Source organism: Microtus oregoni, unplaced genomic scaffold, assembly GCF_018167655.1.
Source record: "Microtus oregoni isolate MIOR12 unplaced genomic scaffold, Mior012 000152F_000, whole genome shotgun sequence".
Lineage (NCBI taxonomy): Eukaryota > Metazoa > Chordata > Mammalia > Rodentia > Cricetidae > Microtus > Microtus oregoni.
The window spans coordinates 294,224-316,767 of NW_024544802.1; the positions used below are offsets into that span (position 1 = coordinate 294,224).

A 22,544-nucleotide genomic window follows, 5' to 3' on the forward strand; every position below is an offset into this window, starting at 1 on the left:
TTATAGGGTAAATATTTAGAGGTGGGTGGAGTGGTTGGCAACAGAAGACAAGCCTTTTCTTGAGTCCTTCTGGGCCTCCGTCTCAGCATTGCTTGGCAGAGGATCAGCCCCTTAGCTGAAACTCTTGCCACTCCTGGGTATCAATCACCCCACTTCCCTGGGTGTCTTTTCGCTTCCAATATGGTTGCTGCCTTGCTGAACCATCTTTCTGTCCCTAAAAGGAAACATTCCCTAGAATATTCTTCCACTTTCACTTGAGCTTCAAGGATGTACCTTGTCTTTTCTTCCTTTATATTCTTGAGGCAAATACCGCCTTAACTGACATTTCTAGTCCTAACCACACCTCAGTTGCCTAGGGAATATTACAGCCTCAAAGGTCTGAATGTCTCAAACATCTGAAATTTAAACAAACCCCAAAATGTACTCATGACCTTTTTTTCTGAGCCCATCTCTTCATTTGAAAAGCAAAGGGAAGGAACAAAACTCAATTAACTCAAAAACAAATTTCAATAGAAACAGGAAGGAGCCAGGGATACAGGCCAACTGACAGACAGTGCTTGGAAGGTGCCAAGCCCCCAGCATCACACAAACTCAGCATGCTCACACAGGGCTATGATCCCCAAAGGCCTGGAAACCCACCACTCATAGACAGAAGCGGGAAGATCAAAAGTTCAAGGCCACCCTTAGGTACTTACAGTTTGAGGCCTGTCTGGAGATGGAGGAAGAGAGGGAGGGAAGGAGAGGGGGTTACCTAGGGTGCACCAGAATTTAGAACATAGAAAAAATAACTTAAAAGAACCAGACCTCACATTTAAGGGACATAAACTCTGAGGAAGGGACAAGGCATAAACAGTTACATAACATAGGGCAGAATAACATGCTAAAATGGATGAGAATCATTAAATCGGGCTTGGAAGCCTGGAGACAGCTTCATAGTGACTGTCTGGACCAGGTCTTGAATGATGACTAGCAATTATTTCAATAGAAAGAAAGGAGTATATCTCATTGAAGGTGCAGCATGAACAATGTATAAACTCATGGAAGCATGGAAGGACAGTGTGCATGACTCAATCTGAAAGCACAAATAAAAGACAAAACTGAAAGGGCTGGGAGCAAAAATCGCAGTGGATCCTCAGTTTGAATGTATGGAGCTCAGGCCTTGATTCCCTAGGGGACCTGCGCATTCACCAACCCTGTCTGTGTGCCACCTCTGACTGATTTGATAAGTGGCTGACTAGAAAATTACTCTAAAAACATTTTGAACCTGAACAGATACTCCCTGGGAAACATGCCTATGGCTGATTAGCATCATCAGCCAAGAACACCAGAAAGTATATGCACCTCTTTGTCTGCCATCCCCACTGAAAGACAACTGAGAGCGGTTGATGGCTGTTTCAAGATCGTATCACTCTGGCAGGAGCAGTAGACAGAGCAGGAATGATACTTGAAGCAGGGACTATCCATCAGTAAACTGCTGCAAGAAGACACCGGATAGAGATGATGGTGGTGATGAAGATAAAGATAATGAATAATTGGATGAACTAGGACAGAGGAATAAGAAGAAAAGGAAGAGAGGGATTTAAGACAAAACGAAAAGGACTAAAGAAAAAAGAGGTGTCAGTGGCTGTATAAATGCTGGAGCCGTCAGGCAATGCTAACCCTGCTTCTGCCTTCCCAGTGTCCTCGGGGGGCCATTAAAGTCACACATCTCAAATCAAGTGGCTGGAAGAGTTGGAAAGAAAAGCATGTACTGTTAGGATAGTTTTCCCAGAATGTGCCTTAGTTCCTGCCATCACAGTTCATCTAGTGACCCAGATTAAACAATTGTTAATTTGTCACCCCCTTCATCCTGATCATTCTGTATGTTAAGGAAAAGTTTACATTTGTTTGTTTGGTTACAAAGGGTGATTCCTTTGGCTTGGCATTTTATTTACAAGACAGTGCACAAAGGGCAGAGGTCATCCATCCCTTCCAAACAGCCCTGGCTCATACCTCTGAACATTTGTTATGCATGACCACTCCAAACACTTCCCTAGCAGTCCTGTATTTAATTCTTATAAGAACCTCACAAGATGGCTCAAGGGTTAAAAACACCGACTGTTCTCTCTGGGGACCGGAGTTTGACTCCCAGCACCAACATGACAGACAGCTCATAACTGACTATAACTCTAGCCCCAAGGGACCTGATGTCCTCTTTTGGTGTCCTTGGGCATCTGTAAGGTGCACAGATGTGCATGCAGGGAAAACAACTAGACATATAAAAATAAATTTAAAAATTCTGCTTGTCAGTGGTTGCAAACACCTTCAATACCAGGACTTGGTAGGCAGAGTCAGGCAGATCTCTGAGTTCAAGACCAACCTGGTGTACAGAGTGAGCTCCAGGACAGCCAGGGCTATATGGAGAAACCCTGCCTCAAAAAAAAGAAAAAAAAAAGAAAGAAAAAAAAAGAAAAGAGAATCTCATGAAAGAGATACTGTTATTATTGCTACTCTACAGTTAAGGAAACAGACCCAAACACTTTGTATATATTCACCTGGCAACAAACAGGAGAAAAGGATAGCTTTGGAAACCTAAAGAAAAAAGAAATGAAAATAAACCAGGCCCAGAAATGTCAACAAACTTATCCAAGCTAGAAAGCAGCCATGCTGGGATTCAAAGCCAGCTAGTCTGGCTCTGGGGCCTGTATATTTAACTAGCTACCATATGTCTTATTCTATAAGAAGATTGAAGCACAGACAGGCTACTTGACAATCCCAAACAACTCGGTGTTGTCAAGCAGTTAGTAACAAAGCTAAAACCAGGACCCAGGTCTACCCTGTACTAAACCCAGTACTCTATTACTGTGCATTGTTCATGTCCAGTAGGTGAGCGGATCATCTCGGCCTTTTTCAAGACCACTGTTGCTTAAGCTTGACAAAGCTGCTAACCTCTGATCCGAATCTCAGATGCCAGTCTCTTTCATGGAGGAGGCAATGGCCTCTTTCTAGCCACAGCTGCGTATGCAATGAGTGTAAGCAAACAGCATCTGGAGTCAGGCCACGCTGGCTCTACATACAGGCTCACATGCTCACACAGCTCCCTGTGCCACCTGCCCATGACAGGCAAGCAGCAAGATCAGGCTCTCCTGTGGAGAAGCAAAGGCAAGGGGGAAAAGGCCAACAGCAAAGGAAATCACTGTACCAAGTAGATACACAGGCAGATTGTAGCCAAAGGATCCTCATTTTGAGAACTGCTAGGGACAGCAATGTTCAAACTTCACAAGATTTCTGGGGCTAGGGATGTAGCTTAGGGGTAAAGTGCCAGCGTGTACAAAAGTCTTGAGTTTAATCCCACATGGCACAGGAAAAAGTGTCTAGTTCTACTGTATGCTGCGACAGTTAGAAGTGGAAGGAGGCCACACATGGGATCACAATATGAAACTAAGTTGTCAATCTAGAGACAATCCAGAACGGCTCCCATTTAGCTGTGTAACTTTGCAACAGGTAGACACGCAAATCTATGACACTGGACATCTGCTGAGAATCCTTAGGTTCCGTTGTCCCAAAGTAAGAGATTGGACAGAAATAGGTGGACAACAACAGAATGACATTTCAATAAGAGAGAAGGGAGCAGAGCTGGGAGAAAGCTCAAGGGTATCCCTACTGAACAGACTGGCAACTGGTATAGCTACACATTTGCATAGCTCAAGCCTTTTTTTGCACGTGCTATTAACATGCTGATCTTGATAAAAAAGAGGTTCTCAGTCCTTCTCACAGCTAATGGACTTCTTCATACACTAATTTTGACCCCACTCTCTGAGCTACTCTACTGCCACAACTTTGGAGAGTCATTTCACCTGCGTCTGTTTGCTCATCTAGAAAATGAGGGAAGATGTCAGGTGTAGTGGCTCACGCCTTTAATCCCAGCACTTGGGAGGCAGAGGCAGGTGGATCTCTGTGAGTTCGAGGCCAGCCTGGTCTACAAAGTGAGTGCTAGGACAGCCAGGGAAGTTACAGAGAAACTCTGAGGGAGGGAGGGGAGGGAGGGAGAGAGGGAGGGGAGGGAGGGAGGGAAAGAAAAGAAAGGAAGAAAATAGAAAATGAGAGAGGATAGACAACTCTGAGCTAATCTCTGAGGGTTTTTTTTTTTGTTTTTAGCTCTTCTCCCCATCACTCAGCTGATTCAACAATCGAAGAACGTGTTGCTAGAATATCCTGGGTCTGGAAGTCAACAAACAGAGAGATGAACTAGAAGTGAAAAACGTAGATAACTCCGAAGTGACCTTTGCGGAAGGCTGCAAACGAAGCTAACACAGGGGCAGCAGACTTGGCCCCAAGCCTGCAGCATATCTAGTGAGTGTTCAAAAATGTTACAGATCGGTTTGGGGCATGGTGGTGCACACCTCTAACCCTGAACTCGGAAATGGAGACAGAAGTCTCCTGAGTTCTCCGACAACCTGAACTACATAAAAAGACAAACGCCTTGTCTTAAAACACAAAGTCACAAGTGTTATTATTACTGTCAATTTTTCCAGGAGTGTGTAAGATAATGAAAAATTACCATGAGCTCCTCCTCTGAAATCTCACACTTCTTTGCCCCTCAGACCCAGTTCCTGGTTTATAGTCGTTCAAAGGTCTGCAAGAGAGTCAAAAGGCAATAAGAGTTTCTGCATGGCAATCATGCCAGTTACACTGCTCTATATACCTATAATCCCAGAACTGGCAGCCAGCTATGCTTAAAGTACATGACAAGAAAATGAGAAACCTGACAAGGAAGACATGAAGAATGTGGACGAGATAGTCAGAGGGCCATCAGACTGGGGTGGGGGGTCATGGAAGATGGACCCTCCCACTTATGCCCAGCCTTGGATCCCACCCTCATTTCTCCAGCAACACGACAATTTTAAGAAAGGGAACCATCACAATTACTCCTCCTGAAGATCCACAAAGCCATACAAAAGGAAGGCAGAGGCAGCAGAGCTTTGCTGAGGCTGGCCATTCAAGGACCAGTAACCCCCTACCACCATCTCTCCTTCAAGTACAGGGTTTTGAGTTAAGAGAATAAGATCTGAGCTCTATCTCTGGCTTGGGGTAGACACAATGTCCTAGACTGCCCAAAAGGTCACAACATGACAAAACATGCTACTGCCACCCTCCCTGCCCTCAGTCATTAACCCACTTGTGCCTGCCACTGTGCTAGGAGGCCACGTCAGGAAAGCTGAGCACATGGCTAAGGAGATAGGAGGACAGTGTACTTATACATCCCAGAAGCTTCTTCCACGAGGCACTTGCTGCTAAGCCTGCCCTGATTTTCTGATTTCTAATTCAAAAAGCATAATGTTTTGCTTCCCTCCTTTTTATTCCTTCTTTGGATAGCAGTTAAAATCCTACGTATATACAATAGAAACTTAAATCCTACACCAGGCGGTGGTGGCTCACCCCTTTAATCCCAAATTCAGGAAGCAGAAGCAGATGGATCTGAGTTCGAGGCCAGCCTAGTCTACAGAGCGAGTTCCAGGACACCCAGTGCTACACAGTGACACCCTGTCTCGAAAAGCGAAATGAGAATAAAAGGTAAGTCCTACATGTGCTTGTCCTGACATCCAGTGTTTTCATTCTTTCTCTGATGCTTCCCCTCCCTGCCTCCTTGCAAACTGACATCCAGCTCAAAAACATGGCTTTCCTTCCTCTTACCCATTCCAGGCAGCTGCCAGGATCTACAGCTTGGCTTGCCTGTTTTTTTTCTCTAAAATGCTAATAAAATGTTTTTTATATTTCTTTCTGAGTTAGTTTTGAAGTTCTATTATCAATGAAACTACCATGATTCAGGACTTAATCCCAGGTTACAGAAAAGGAACTGTGGAAAAGGAGGATTTTTATAATAATAATAACAGGTGTGGACCACAATGTACTTTGCAAATTGTTTTTCAGGACAGACCGAAAGCAGGGAGTAAGAAATTTGGGAAGCTGATTCAAGCATGCTTTCCACATGCGTCCATCTGAGCAAACACAGCGCTAGCTGTGAAATCAAACACGGCCAAACAAGAATGGGCTGGTCAGGAGACCCAGGAACACAGCAGCCTTCACATTCTTTGCAAACCCAACTCAACCTTGGCCAATACTAGGTCACCCCTAACCTTGGCCCAAGATAATCCTTCCCTCCTAAGAGGGCTTTCCAGGGAGGATAGCCACGGGACTGGAGGTCAATCTCTTTTCTTCACTTACTGGCCAAAAAAAAAAAAAAAATCCCACAAGCAAACTAGGACACTTGACCTTGGCTGGTGCTAGCTCACACGGGACTGTTCTTAGGAGAGCTGGCTGGGGCAGTCAAACAGAGTGAAGATCCACAGGTAAAAAGTGTCATTTTTCCTCTGGGTGCCCATATTGCTATTGTTCATGGCTGGGAAGGAGAAATACCCCGGGGAAGGGTGGGGAGAAGCAGCAGCTGGCTGCCCAGGGGGCCCACTGTGAAAATGTTCAAGATAATGAGGCACTTGTACACAGGGTCTCAGCAACATTCCTGCAGGGTAGAGAATAAAGTGCACCCAATGCCTGATGCTTCAATAAAGAAAACCCTTAACAAATGCAAAGGGTTAAGGAGGAAGTAGTGAGACGAACAGAATCCTTTATTGCAAACTTTCCTAGGTCTTAGAATGCTGGGTGAGTCTGGAAAAGCTAATTTCTAACGTCTGCCCTTCCCTTGGGTTGTTGCTTGCTACAGACATGCCCTTCAAACAGCTCTCTCAGGGAACCAGGACCACTGCAGGAGAACACCTTAGCCTGCCTCCCCAGTCTTCAACTAAAGTACCGCCTATTTACCCACCAATGCTTGTGAATGCACCCAAGGACCTTCCAAGGTGGGAGTGAGACATCCCCTAACGCCTGGCTGTAAAGTCACATGACAAAGGGGTAAGGCCTGGAAAACGCATTTGAATTGGTTCTCCCTCAAGAGACTGGTGACTCAGACTCCAGAGCATAGTCTCTTTTAAAACAGCAGTAGTTCTTGAAAGGAGAGGTTTACCAAACACTAGGATGGCAGATGGCATTGTGATTTGTTGGTGGTACTGTTGTTTTGTCTTGTTCAATTTGCTGATAACGTCAGTAAAGGCATCAGGAGTCTGATCCCCTACCAGCACCCTTTCTACCACACTGTGCTGGCCTTTCACCTAAGACACTGGCCTGCTTTATACCCTGTTCTTCTGGGCCTGGGTACCTACGTAGCTCAGTGGTAGACTATTGTGTCCAGCATGCACAGGGCCTGGGGTTCTTCTACCCCCAAGCTTGGCAACAAAATAAAAAGTGAAAAATAAACCTGTCCTTCTCTAAGGGCAGTGAGAATGAGCCTGTGAGTGGTTCATTCTCCACGAACAATTCCTTCAATCAAAAGACATTACGAAAAATGCAAAAATGAAACCCATTCACCTCTCTATCCATCCCACCCACTGAAAACCACTCCTTTCATACTTTTACTCATCTACTCACTGGTTTCCTAGGTTACCAGTCTCAAGACAGCTTGTACCATGGAGTCAGCCCACTGATACAGAGCAGGAATAAGCCACTGGAGCCACCTCCTGCCATCCCTCCCACCCCCGTTCCTCCAAAGGGCTGGTTAACCTCAAGTAACCTTCATAATGCCCACAACCATTACCAGCCAGGCACTAGCTTCATGAAAATCAGTATTTCTGTCCACTGCATGCCTGACACAAAGGTTCCAGGGGAGTTTTCATTAGCAAAAATCCTAAATCTAGTATCAAGTCTCTACCATCAGGCACCCAAGCTGAAAACAGCAACAGTCATAATGCTAATCCTGAAGACACCTCTCATTTCAGATGCCATCATGGCAGTTGGGGTGACAGTAGCAAGAGTGATTGTTGTCACCCCCACTATCACTATCAGAGCTGAGATATTAAATGCACACTGTGTGCACACCATATACTATCGTAAGCGACTTACTAAGAGTCTTGCAGTCTTTACACAACCCTGGTATATTTATGTGTGATCATCTCATTTCACAAATACGGAAATGCAGGCTCAGCTACCCAGGGTTACATAGCTAAAAGAATTTGAACTCAAGACTACAACACCTCAGCCCACATTCCCACCATATGCCACCCCTGCCTTGAAATACACAGTACCACAATGACTGCCAGGACAAGCTAACGTCCGTTGCTTGCTCACAGTGAGCCAAGACTTCTGCTCAATTCTTGACTGAAATGACTGACAACCCTGTCTGGTGAGTGCTATTAATTCTCCCATTTTACAGATGAATGAAACTGAGAAGAGTAGTTATACAGCATGCCTAAGGTCACATGGTAATGGAACTCAAAGCCAAACCTAGGAAACAGAAGAATTCAAAAGCTCTCTCTCTTCACTAGGACCGACTTACATTAGACCAGGGAGATGATACTTCTATCGCCCTACTCAGCTAGGAAGCCTGCAGGGTCCCAATCCTGACGTGTTGAGTCTTGGCAGATTAATGTCAGTGAGGAAACCTCTCTAGTCCTTCAGTGTCCATGCCAGCAATTCGGGTCTGGTGACTCTAGGAAAAGAAGATCCATCTTTTTCTAGAAGTGTCTCTTAGCTCCCATTTCCTTCAACCCGATTTCTGAAGATAACGCCTCAGCACGGTCCTCAGCTACTGCTGTGCCCAGAACATCTAATAAATGTTTACTCAGAGCTCCCAGGGCCACAGTTAAGGACCTTAATGTGCAATCTGGCTCAGTGCCTTATTTAATCAGCACCTGAATGAAATGTCTTTTTGCTAGCAACAGCCAGAGCACAGTCAGCTCGAGTTTTTCTGCAAACACAGCTGGGGAACTGGCAGAGGCCATTTTACTCACAGGCAAAAGAGACCCCCAAGGTGACACAGCTCTGCTGACACGTGCTGGGGATACGGAGGCGCAAGGTGCTGAGGTGGGACAACAACAGGTTCACGCTTCCTTTCTCCTCCAAATGATCTCCTCCTTCTACAAACCTGAGCACCTGCCGCAGTGTTTGCACTGGTCCTGCCCAGCGTGCCAGGACGCTAGCACCCGTACACCTCCTGCTGCTCACATCCCCTGGATGCTATCAACGCAGCACAATACTCCACCTGAGTGGACAGAAACTGACAGCTTTCATACTATCTGGAAGAGGATGGGAGAAAAAAGCACAAACTTTTCCGAAGCTACAGAGAAACCCTGCCTTGAAAAACAAAACAAAACAAACCAAACAAAAAGCATAAACCCTGGGCAGGAAATAAAGGAAAAGCCAGCTGCTTTAAAAAAAAAAAATACCAGACCAGGGAAAAGTAACTAGGAAATTTTGTCATTATTTTTCTTTGAAAAAGAGGTTTATTGATTTGATTTCAGGGGGGTTTTTTTTGGGGGGGGGTCGAGATAGGGTCTCTTATATAGTACTGGCTATACTAAAACTTACTCTGTAGACCAGGCTGGCCTCAAACTCAGAGATCCACCTGCCTCTGCCTCCTGAGTGCTGGGATTAAAGGTATGTGCCACAACTCCTGGTGAGATTTCCTGAGTTTTAAACTCATAGTCATTACGAAAAGGTTTTTTTTTTCTTTTAAACAAATTCACACAAAGAAATCCTAGAAAATGACAGCAGTGAGTAGCAAGAGGAATAATTATATTCATTCCGCTTGCGCGTAGCAGTTCTGTTTACACTAACATTAGAAAACATGAAAAATCCAAAGCCCAGAGTATCAAATCTAAGTAGAATGTCTTAAATAAATGCATGAAGTCAAAGGGTTTTCCAGTCCCACCCCTTTTAAAGAACTATGCATAATAGGCTGTCTGCCTTCTTTATGATCAAAGTACTTTGAATCCAGTGAAGCTGGACTTTAGACTTTGTCTAGAGACAAAGAAACTCAACTTCCAGTCCAATACAAAGGAAGAATTCTAAAATAAACAATGCAACAGCTTGCTTCATTTTAAAAATTAATTTGTCCTTTCTTTTTTTGAGACACTGCCACATTACATTACCCAGGCTAGCCCAGAACTCACTATGAAGACCAGGTTGGCCCCCGATTTATCACATTGATCTGCTTGCCTCTGCCTCCCCAGTGCTGAGATTAAAGATGTGTGCCACCATACCTGGCCTGGTTTTCATTTTTAAAAATGAAACAATAGTGGAATATGAAGTCAGTTCAGCAGGTAAAGACTTTTGGTGCCAAACCTAATGACCTAAGTTCCATCTCCAGGACCCACACGGAAAGAGGAGGGAGGCAACTCCAAAGGCTGATATTCCACATATGCACATGGCACGCACACGGTGTGTGCACAAACACACACACAAAACACACTAAAAATAAAACACCCAAAAATTCATCGTTACAAAAAATGTTGAAGGATAGATAATAGGCTAAAACTGGGAAAACATAGTTTCTTAACTCCTTCTTTCCCAGACAGCCAATGGAGTCTGCCTACATGCCTTTCCCACTTCAGTGTGAACCTTTAAAATGGAGGTACATTCCTCCCAGTTCCCTTGGGCATGTCCCATTCTCTAATGAAATGGAGATTTTTATTACATTTATTTACTCAGTGTGATAGGAAGACCACTCGCAGGGAGAGGTTCTCTTCTTCCATTAAGTGAGTCCCAGAGATTGAATCGAAGGCATAGCAGCAAGTACCTTTACCTGCTGAGCCATCTTGCCAGTCCTGGAACAGGCATTATAGAAGGCTTTGTGTTAGAGCATGAAATACTCTGGAAGGAAGCCAACTTGAATGGAGTTGTCAGGTAGAAAGACAGAGAAATGGGAAAGAAAGAATATGAAAAAGAAAGATAGGAAGGCAGCAATAAGTCTTGAAAGAAAAGGAAGGAGAGGGGAGAGGGGGAGGAAGGGAAGGAGATAGGGAAGGAAGAAAGGAGCAGGGAAGACATGTTGAATTGTTTCTGTTGTGAAGCTAGCTCATTCAGAAGGGCAACCATCTCATGAACAAATCAATAATTGCCTCCAGGTTGCACATGGGTTCATGCTATATCCACTGATCTCTGATAACTTACCTCAGTGCTCTGGGCATCTGTCCTCAATGGCATGGGTCTTCCTTGGGACAGGGCAAAGATGACTCTCTATTGAATATCCCCTAAGGAAACTTCAGGATAAAAGTCTGGGACTTTTATCAATGGCCCAGAAATGACAAAGCATTCTTAAAGATTCACTTGCCTTGATGAGAAAGAAGCAGGAAATGCGACCCTGGTAAGACGCAAGGTTACAGATGAGACACCGACTGTGAAGGAGGCAGCAGCTCTAGGGGCTAGAATTTGCTTTTGTTTTAGCAAAGGCAGGGATCAAATTTAGGACCTTAAACATCAACACCCTCATTGTTTATTTTTCTTTCTTTTTAAGAAATCAGGATCTCTCTCAATGTAGCCCTGGCTGGCCTATAATTCATTATATAGACCAGGATAGCTTAAAACTCAGAGATCAGCCTGCCTATGCCTCCTCAATGCTGAGATTAAAGGCCTATGCTCCCATGACTGGCCCATACATTGAGTCTTATGTCTAGAATTCTCTTCTTTCCCTCCTTGTTGGTCCTCATTCTAGATAAACAGAGACCAAGACTAACAAGGGTCCTTGCTCTCATGAAGCTAACATGCCTCCTACATGGTGTCACATATGGAGTTAGCATGCAACAATCAGGGGTCAAAATGGCCTCCTGTCAGTTGAGAGACCCACTGGCTTAGAGAGGAATAAAGAAGAATTAGGAGGCAACAAAGACTTGCTTCAAATATTCTAGCAATAACAACTCCCTTAAAAGCTACCTCACAAAAATTTCATGACCTTACCCTACTTCTTAAGTCATACTACGTGCATTATAAACTACATGGCCTATACACAGTGCTTTCAGAAGCCTAAATGTCTTGCCCATAAGCTACCCAGTTTCACATCAGTCAGGACGAGCATGTGAGTCGTCTTCCCACTATTTCTGCCACAGGATGTCTTCCAAAATGGGACCCAAGACTGGCCAACCTTAGAACCATGAGACAGTTTTGTTTCTGTGAGACAGTTCACTTCTGGAGTGCTGGGATTACAAGTATGAGCACTACATCCGATTACACATGCTAGGCACATTCCCAGTTCACCAAGGAGTTTCTTTAAAATTCAGAATGCAAAGCTGAGGGTAGTGGAGCACACCTTTAATTCCAGCACTTGGGAGCCAGAGGCTGGCGGATCTCTTTGAGTTTATGGCCAGTCTGCTCTATGCCATGGGCTTCTGGAGAGCCAGAGCTACAAAGAGATACTTTGTGCCCTAATAAAGCTTGCCTGAAGATCAGAGGGCAGATCCAGCCACTAGTTAACCCAGAGGTCTGGCAGTGGCACACACTTTTAATCTCAACACTAGGGAGGTGGAGACAGGAAGAGGTGGAGGTCAAGGCCACACCCGGCCACTAGAGATTCCACCAGTCTAAAAGAGAAAGAGCTCCCAGCACTTGGGATCTCTGCCTTAAATTCCCAGCACTAGGGAGGTGGAGACAGGAAGTAACAGGGTGGAGAGAGGCGTATAATGGGGAGGAGACAGGAACTCAGCCCTTTCAGTTTGAGGATTCTATAAAGGATGGCTCTCTAAGTGGCTGGCTCCTTTACTTCTCTGATCTTTCAGGCTTCACCCCAGTATCTGACTCCAGGTTTTTATTAATAAGATCAATTGGATTAACACTACAGAGACCCTGTCTCAAAACCCACGAAAATATTCAGAAGCCAGCCCCACCCCTTGTGGTAGGACCTTTAATCCTAGCACTAAGGAGGCAGAGACAGGCAGATCTCTGTGAGTTTGAGACAGCCAGGGTTACGTAGAGAGACCCTATCTCCTCCCCCCCCCCAAAAAAAATCATAATGCTATCCTTGCCCTGGACCTGCTTGGGTGTCTATAGAGGGAGCCAGGCATCTTTATGATAATCACTCCTCTCCATATTCATAGCTCTCTTCATGCCCGGTCAGCCTGGCCAGATAGGGACCTTCGAGACAGATATGCTCTCAATGGAGCAAAGCATATACACACAGCAAAAAAAAAAAAAATGGGGCTCAGTTATAGCTCATTGGTATGACACTTACCTAGTACACACAAAGGATGGGATCCATTCTCCAGTAGTTCAGAATAAATGACAATAAAAAGATATGAAAGACAAGGACAAGCTGAAAAACTTGGCTCTTGTTGAGAATATTTCAAGTAAACACAATAACAATGAGCTACGACTGAAAAGTATAGGAGAGAAAGAAAGAAAAGTGAGTCACTGGCCTAATACCATTCTTTTTATTTCTATAGTAAAGCAAGAAATTAAAGTTGTCATGCCCAGATGTCTGCCAAGGGATAAAGGAAAAAAATCCAGCAGCATAATTTCCCCGATCAGGATGAAAGCCGTACTTTGGATCCAGAGTGCCTCATGGTTTTAATAAGCCCTCTTTGTGGCAGAACTTCCACAAGACTTGTATGCGCTAAAACTGAGCCCGCTTCTATCCTCTGTCTATTTCAAAAACAGATCAGAGCCAGGCGGTGACAGAGAAAGTCTTTAGTCCCAGCATCTCTGTGAGTTCGAAGCTAACCTGATCTACAGAGCAAGTTCGAGGACAGCCAGAGCTACACAGAGAAACTACCTCGAAAAAAGCAAAAAACAAACAAAAGAAGCAGATCAGAAGATTGACTTCATGAGCACAACAGACATATGCACCATGTCCATGAGACCTCAAGGGAACACAGGTCACCATGGGTGAGGGGGGGCACAAAACATCAAGTCTGTCAGTCACTTAGTCACCATTATCCAGGCCCACACCAATTAACATGCATGTACATCACTCTACTCAGGCCTGCGTGACATGGAGTTAAACTAGTACAGGCCTTTTCTTATAAAAACCTGTCTCTGTTAACAGTGGAAACTGAAGCTGGGCGGTGGTGGTGCACACCTTTAATCCTAGCACTCGGGAGGCAGAGGCAGACGGATCTCTGTGAGTCCGAGGCCAGCCTGGTCTACAAGAGCTAGTTCCAGGACAGGCATCAACGCTACAGAGAAACCCTGTCCCAAAAAACTAAAAAAAAAAAAAAACAGTGGAAACTGAACAAGCAGACAAACGAGCCCTCGCCAAACAACAAACAAAATGTGCTGTGAGGGGCTGGGAATTGAACTCAGAGAGTCACGCTTGCCCCTGACCTGTACCCGAACCCCTTGCCCAATATTCTGAGAAGTGTTGTCAAAGGAGGACATATCATTTTAACAGAACAAACTGGAGTCAGGTCAGGCTCCTCTAGAAAGATTTCAAAAAGGAGAAGCCTGGGAGGAGACTGGGCAGGGAGAATGGATGAAAAACAAGCCCCACGAAGACTGCAACAGTGGCTGGTGGCCACGCAGTAAGGGAACAAAACCCATTGAGCCTGCAATCAGGCACTGAGCAGGAGCCAGGACCATATTGTTATTTCAAAGCAAGCATGATGGCAGTGGGCTGTGTTCACAGGTGCACAGCAAGAAAAGGCTGAGAAGGAAATGCATTCCTCCTGCTCAGTAGGAGTTGGACCTCTCCTAAGAGTTCTGGTGTCCAGTTTTGCATGCTGTGCGTCACAAGGGCATGGAGACATGGGCAAGGATCCAGAGAAAAGCAACAGGCTCTATTAGAAGAATGGCTCTCACTAGCCATCGGGGAAAAAAATAAAAAGAGGTTGAGACTAATGTAAAACCATATTGGTCATCTGCCGCTTTAATCAGTTTTGCCCAGCTTTGCTGGGTTAAGTGACTACATAGTTATTTTGTAAATTAAAAAGATTTGCTTTCCCTGTATTCATTTTCGTGGTGAAGATCTGGAGAGGAAAAGGTTAAATAATTTGCTCAGGTTCCCACAGAAAGCCATAGACATCCTAATATTTAACTCCAGTGTTAGCTATAGATGCTTAATCCACTAATCCACAGCCACCTGTTTATAATGAATGTGGTCCCCTAAAGACGGTGACAATGAAAGATGGGGAAATTCTCTGCAATTTTCTCTGGAGGGAAGACTAAAATAATGTCATGTCTCGACGCTTAAGTACATATAAACATGAATTCCTTGGTACCCTCCTGGTTTGATGACGCAGGATACAGTCCATCTGACAAGCTGCGAGCAAATGGCTGGATCCCTCATTGTACCCATTCCCCATGAACATCGATCCCATTGTAGGAACAGTAATCAGTGCTCCAGACAACAGAGGGGAGTGAGGAGGTGTGTCTTATCTGCAGTCAAGGGGGAAAGAGAAAGCCTCATTCTCAACTCGTTGCCTGGTTTTCTCTAAAACAAATCTATCATATGGTAAATGGAACACACCTGTGAGTGTTTCAGTTCGTCAAAGAAGGTATCACCAAAGGCTCAGTTTTTATTTTGTTTTTGTTTTTGAGGCGGATCTCATCTATCCCAGAATGGCCTAAATCTTGCTTTGTAGCAGAAGATAACCTGGAACTTCTGACTCCTCCTGTCTCTGCCTCTCCAGTATTGCAATTACAGGCATGTGCCACCATGCTTTGTTTATCAAGCGGTGAGGCTCGAACCTAGAGTTCCAGGCATGCAAGACAAACACTTTTCCAAGTGGGCTCCAGCCCAGCCCAAAGCTCAGAATCTGTGAATATATACCACTCCATAAGATGGGTCCCACATTTTTATTCCCATTACTCAGGAGGCAGAGGCAAGCAGATGTCTGTGAGTTCGAGGCCAGTTTCATCTGCAAAGTGAGCTCCAGGTCAGCAAGTGCTACCTTGGTGAGTTTTCATGAGGGAGGGAGGGAGGAAGGGAGGGAGGGAGGGAGGGAGGGAGGGAGGGAGGGAGGGAGGGAGGGAAAGACAAAAGTAGGAAGAGAAAGAAACAAAGAAAAGGAGAGAAAGAAAAAAAAAAGGGGTGGTGGATTAAACTTCAGCAAGCCCAAGGCAGGAAAGTCCTATCTGGTGAAAATTGAACCTCATTAATATATTTTTAAAGGCAGAACATGTAACAACAAACACAATTCTAAAACGAGGCCTAGGCTGCAGAGATGACTTAGAGAATAAAAGTGCTTGCCATGCAAGCTTGACATCCTGAGCTCAATTCCCAGGACCTAGAGTAGATTCATAGGATAACCAACATCTGGAAGCTGTCCTTTGACCTCTGTATATGCACGATGGTATACACACACAGAATAATAAAATAAATTTAAAAAACAAGAGAGGGTTAGGTATTACTGACCAAAATTTAAAAAATAAAGTACTGGCTGGGAGATACAGGTCAATTATCATGAATTATAATTTGCTATAAATACCTGATTTGCTTCATGTGTTCAGGCATTGAAAATTAAATGGCAAATGTTACACCTGGCTAAGTTCAGTGCCTAATCATATGTTAACAGACACATGCAGAACCCACAGGAATTTAGCAGTTAAACAAGGTATGGAAAAAAAGAGGTCTTTTCATTAAGTTCTTAAGACAAACACAACATAACTGGATTCAAGAAAAAGAAAGTTAAGATGTACTGAAAGAACCAAAGAAGGAAGGAAAGAAAAAGAACCAATGTGTTAAAAGTTACTCAAAGATCCCTATTTGCAGACACTATCAGCCAGACTGCATTTGTTTTGTTTCAATTTGACAGTCTCATTATCTAGGCCATACTGGCCTTGAACTTGTCATCCCCCTTCCTAAACCTCCTGGTGCTGAGACTGTAGGCATTCGCCAGCACATCTAGCCTGTCTGGCATTTTAACTCTTCTGCCGAGAAACTGTCGATTTTTTTTTTTTTTTCAGACTTAAACAGCTACAAGAATCTCTCCCGACTAATCCCAGATTCCCACTGTGGCAGCTGAGATTTAAAGCCACCTGCGCCACTAAATTGCTGGGGGATTTTTGGTAAACAGCCCAATGGCTCAGGAAGTTCATTCCCCGGAATGCATACCTGCCAAAATTCGTGGGCAAAAGGGGATTGAGTGGCCATGCTTGAAGAAATTCTCATTGGTGCAGCTGGCAGAAAGACCTGCTATTTAGCACGGGGTTTAATAAAGCTCTGCTAACCTGGGCATCCGCATCTGCAGCTGGAACTGAGTTGTAGGCCAGTACTCATGTAATCCTACAAGCCACTATCAGACTACGATCCTTAAACCTCAGAGAAATCACGAGACTAAAAAGAAACTCAACAGCAGGAATGTTAATCAGGGACAGAATTCAGCCACAAGTTATGCCCTTCCTTATGTTACTACAGTTGGCAGCCACCCAAAAGCAGCATGGCTGTGACGAGGGTCTGTGTAACAAGGCGTTGCAAATAATATTTTGCAGACTGAAAAATGAGAGCTGGAGAATGGAACCAATTTTCCCTCCAACTCTTCTACTTCCTGGCCTAAAGTAACATGGCCCTTGTTACACTCGACTGGGAAAGAACTTTCTAGAAAGCCAAAAAAACAGAGTCGTTAAGAGACGCTATCAAACATAAGTGTGTCCACCTTGAAACCCCCTTTCCCTTCAGCTAACAGCTCCCTGGCCTTGTCGCTGCTTCTAATCTCCAAGGTCTGTTGCTCCATTATAGCCTAATTCATCTAATTCACTTGCAAAAGCATTTCCTGGTTCATAATATCTCCTTTTTGCAATAGACACAATCACAGAAAGCATTTTAACATCTTTTTCTCCAGGCCTAGGCTGATCTATCACAGCCTCGAATTAGATAATGCATGAGTGGTAAAGTGCGAGATAAACGTAAGTGATTAGTAGTCCTCCAAAGTATCGTTAGTGATGTGTGCACCCGAGTCATAACACTGCTCGCTACCATCTGTTGGTCATTATTTTTTTTTTTTTACCGACTCTCGTCAACTTTCAAAAATCCATACGGTCCTACTTCTAAGGAAAAGCCACACAGAAGGCACTAGAAAGTCGAATGCATCAAAGCCTAGGACCTTAGTAGGTTACAAAGCAGTGATTGGGGACAGAGGACAAAGGCGTAAAATCCCCAGGACGTGGCAAGAATGTGTAAGCACCGGTCCTTTCTCTGCCTCCACTCTATAGCTTCAGGGCATAGGCTAAGAAAAAAACCTACACAGAAGGATCTGCCTGTAGTCCCCCAAATTTCTATCTGTCCCGACATCAAGTGCTTGAGACTCCAAAGGTTGCCTCAACAATTTTATTTTACTGGGAGCTATATGGAGCGAAAGTGAAGGGTGGACTGGCTGGCTACCTGACGTCCACAGAGAAGAGATCAATTTGCCTTTTTTGCACAATGAGGTCAAAAGCCTTTCAAAGTAGCTCTCTGTCATATTACCATCTGTTATGAGACAAAAGAACCACAGACCAGACTGTCAAGGGCTAGGAGTACAAACTCTGTCTCATCTTTACAGGTAGAGAAACTGAGGCCCAGAAAGGGGACTTCCCCCAAAGCCATAAAACTAATTAATTCCAGAAGTAGGTCTCCCGAGTCGTAAAAGCCTCTAAAATCTCTTCCTTTAAAAATCACAATTGCTGCCAGGTTTGACATCATCACACCAATAGCAGCCCCAGTGAGGATGAATTTAGCCCTTTGTTGACCTTCAAGATTTGTGGTGGCCAGAGGCCTCAAGACCCCTTTGGAGAGGCACCCTCTGACCCTTACCACCTGCCGTCCTTTTTAAAAAAGCACTCCTGTCTTAAGAGGCACACACGACAGCGGCTGGGATACACTGTTTTCTCTCATTAACAAAAAGGCCATTCATTTAAAAAGAAACACGAAAGAGGACTGGTCAAATTTGCACAGAAGGTCCATCTATGACAACCCTGTACTAGCTGCGAATGGCACCCCTTCCTAAGATGCCCTCTCAAAAAAGAAAGAAGAAAGAAAGGAAGGAAGGAAGGTAAAAAGAAAAAGAAAACCATTGCCCACTCCATCTCTTTTCCATGCTTTTAGTGACCCAACTGATACCATCCCCTTTATTCCAGAGCTATCTACACCCTCTTGCCATCTGCAAGATGCCAAGGGGCAAGCCAATGTCATTCTCCACATTTTATAGAACAAGAAACTGAGGCCAAGGATGTGTAACCAAATGGATTTCTAGGAAAAGTGAGCTAGTAAATATTCGAGCCACAACTATACAGCAAAGTCCTACAGGATGGACTCACTACCCTCTGCCACTCCCAGTTTAGGACTGAAGGCTTGCAACTAACTCCAAAGGAGAGCTGGCTTTCCAACCCTGTGTTAATCCCTCTTTTGCCTAGAAGCAAGTGACCTCTCACCTTGAACCCCGCAGGGATTCTCAAACTCCTCCCGCCTCCTGAGAGCAACCTTCAACAAATGTAAAAGCAAAAAGGACGCTAATGATGGGCTTCAAAATACCCCCAGTAACACTCACCAAGTTAGCCACAGCCCAGAATCTAAAAAGACCGAATTGCTTTCCTTGTAGTCCCTCGTCCCTCCGTGACTTTAGAGCTTCAGGCTGAGTAAAGAAATTCTGTCTTTGGTTCTCACACAGACTATGTACCTAGCTGGCAATTTCCCCTTTCAAGCCCATGTTTGCCTTAGCATAACTAATGGGTAGAAGTCAGAAAAGCAAAAGAAATCAGCCCTCTGAGGACCCTCGGAGCATGACCAGAGGACAGAGAATCGGGTTTGAAAAATGTAAATACCCTCTCACCTCTGATCGAGATTCCCCAACCTAAAGTCCACAAATCAGTACGGGGCCGAGTTCAGAGAGCTCTTAGCAGCCAGGGCTACTCAAGCTTCTCACAACCCAAAAGTAGACCTCTCCCTAAGAGCATAAACTCCCAAAGGAGTCAAGAGAAATCCCTAAAAGTATTTCCCCAATGGACCACAGTGGAGACAAGGAAGCTGTGTGACCACCTCCAGGAAAGCACGTGACCAGGCCCCCGGGGTGTGGGGGGGGGGGCCCTCCTACAGAAGGCAAGAGGGCTGGGCCTCCACGGGGCCACAGACGTGATTCTGAAGGGGCACCTAGCTGGGGCTGGACTTCCTGCTGGTGAAAAGACCAGGCTCCAGCAGGGCTGGGAGGGGAGGGGCATGGGGCTCAGAGTGCAAGTCATTTCTAAGGCTCTTCACCTCCACTGTAGGGCTGATCCATTGTGCAAGGCTGAAGTTAGCACAAAGGCAGCAGCTGGTTGGAAAATCATCTTTAAGGGTCCCACTTCCCACGGGGACGAAGTGCTCTACACTAGTTTCCTGAGCACACAAATGACTCTTATCATCACTTAGGCTGCCCAGGAAAAAGTCAACAGACTCACATGCATCATGGTGACCAGGTGACAAGGGTTGAGCAGGTAGATGACGGTCTTGGTGGCGAACTTAAAGCCCACCTCCACCCCGAAGATCAGGCACAGGGCTACTAAGAGCAGATTCTTGCTCAGGCTCTCCTTGCCTTCATCGGGCCGCTGGGTCACCTGCTGTGGCTGGCTGCCACGGCTACCCCTACCGTCCTCCGTCTGCCTCAGGATGTGCCGAAGGGCCACCAGGATCTCCAACAGGGCCAGGGTCAGGACCACCACACTTTCCAGCAGCCGCTGCTGCCAAGACAGGAAGGCAGCACAGTCGGGGCCACCATTGCCTGCAAAACTGGGGTCGACACCCCCATAGAGCCAGTCCAGGAGACTTTGGTAGCTATACCGGGACATGATGCAAAGTGGCTCCACTTGACTACGGTACAGGAAGCAAGAACGAGATGGAACACGAGACGGAAGGGTTGCCCGGGCGATGGAACATGTAAGGAGGGCACACCCGCACCCCCCTCTGGACACTGGGGCACCTAGAACAGGGGAGGGAAAGCTACACGCGAGGCCCGGGGTAAAGTGCTGGCTCTAACTTGTCCCCACGGCTGTCTGGGGAGCCCCCCGCGCTTCTCCAGTGGCCACCAACGAGGCAGGGTTGAAAGGAACCGTTGGCCAATCTAAAAGGAAGGAGAGGAAAAAAAGGTCTCAAAGAGGCAATTGCACGGGAATTAACGAAGCGGGGAGGGGTAACTAGCGAGGGAAGAAAAGGGGAACGGGAGTGGTGGCCAAACAAGCAGGGGATGAGGGAAGTTGGAGACCAAGAGGGTCAGGGCGGGGACCTAGGGGACCCGGCACTGCCAAGGGAGCCAAGCGGGAGGCAGAGGAGGGTGAGAGAGAGGGGACACTGGAGGCTAGGAGAGGAGCTAGCAGGGCCGGGCAGGCGGGGAGGGCGACGGGGAAGGCAGGGACGCCGGACTCCTCGTCTCACGCACTCCACGAGAGGGGGATGTCTTACTCCTGCAACCGCGTGGCCGTCTCTGCCCCCAGCTAGCAACTTCGCCGCCGACGGGGCCCCCTCTCCAGCCAATTTAGAGCGGTCCCGGTCCAGCCTCCCGCCCCCGGGTACACTCCCAAACCCCCAGCTCCACCCCCCCCCGGCCCCTCACGCCCGCCCTCCCGGCCAGCACCACCCTCTCAGCCCGCAGCCCGCCCGGGACCAGCCCCCTAGGCGCAGGCGGGCGGCGGGAGGAAGCTGAGAGGGAGGGCGGGGAAGCGGGCCAGCCAGGGGCCGAGCCGCGGGGCCGCCACCCTCCGCCCCGCCGCCGCCACCGCCGCATCTTCCCGCTCCTCTTCGCCTGGCCCCCGGGGGACGGGCCACCGCGTCCCCTTGGGGCTCCACTCACCCGCTGCTCGGCCCCGCCGCTCGGGCTCGACCGGTCTCTCCGTCTCCCCGCACTCCCCGCAGCCCCAGGCGGCACTCGGCTGGGCTCCCCAGGCGGCCGCAGCAGCCGCTGCCACCGCCGCGGCTCACGGCTCCTCCTCCCAGCCTTCCTCCCCCAGCAGCCGCCGCTCGCTTCCTCCGGTTTCCCCTCCCTCTCTCCTCCCCCTCGTCGTCAACTCCCTCCACCTTAGGCCCTCCTCCCGTCCACTTCACCACCATCCCCCCCCCCCCCCCCCCCCCCCGCTAGCACAGACACACGTCCTCTAGCCACACTGCCCCGCCTTGCCGCCTTTCCTCCACAACCTACCCCCACGTAGCCCTCGACTCCCACCTCCCGCCCCGCTTCCTCTCGCCAACCCCCCTCCACACCGCTGCCCTCCCGAGGCCCCATCCCCGCCTCTTTCCTCCTTTTCCTTGCCTGGTCTTCTGCACTCCATGGGAGCATGCCTGCAAAGCTTAGCTCCTTCGCCACTGTAACTGAATTCACCTCCCCGCCTAAGCCTGGTGCACGAACTCCTCAAGTGACCAGTTTTCAGGCCACTACTTTGTATACCTGGGCACATACTAGGCACACTGCTGGCCTTCGCTAACTTCTAGGAGTAAGGCTATGAAACTACTGGAGCACTGGCTTTGACTTTTGAAGTGTGCTCCTGCCCCGCTTCCTCTCTTCTGCCTTGAAATGGGAGATTGATAAAAGACCATAAAAGTATCTCTTACCCTTCCAGTCAAAGCCTCACTTCCTACTTCAGTGCCTAAGTTGGGGGCTTCTCCGAGGACTTCCTCTAACCCGGTTCTGATGTTTTTCCTCTCTCCTCGTGCTTCACAAATCACTCTGTCTCTCTCTGCTCTCTCCCCCTCTCTGTCTCTTTCCCTCTCTCTCCCTCTTTCTCCCTTCCCTCTGTCTCTCTAGTGTGTCGGTCTCTTTCGCCCTCCCTCTCCCTCCCCCTCTCTCACTCGCTCTCTCTTGCTCTCGCTC

At 46.8% G+C, this 22,544-nt stretch overlaps 1 protein-coding gene across 5 annotated transcripts in view; it reads right to left on the bottom strand.

The window, feature by feature from the left end:
- Window positions 1-22,330, bottom strand: part of LOC121444983 (transmembrane protein 164) — a 212,387-nt gene extending 190,057 nt beyond the window's left edge. Inside the window, exons 1-2 of one of the 5 annotated variants that reach the window (XM_041646946.1) lie at window positions 21,531-21,666; window positions 20,146-20,804 (exon numbers count right to left, since the gene is read on the bottom strand). In XM_041646946.1, coding sequence (XP_041502880.1) covers window positions 20,146-20,532 — 387 coding nt within the window. In that variant the 5' untranslated portion in view covers window positions 20,533-20,804; window positions 21,531-21,666. Of the gene's footprint in view, window positions 1-20,145; window positions 20,805-21,119; window positions 21,241-21,530; window positions 21,680-22,285 lie in introns of those variants that run through there. The other 4 variants (XM_041646947.1, XM_041646948.1, XM_041646950.1 and 1 more) reach the window with 4 other exon arrangements.
- Window positions 22,331-22,544: the final 214 nt, after the last annotated feature.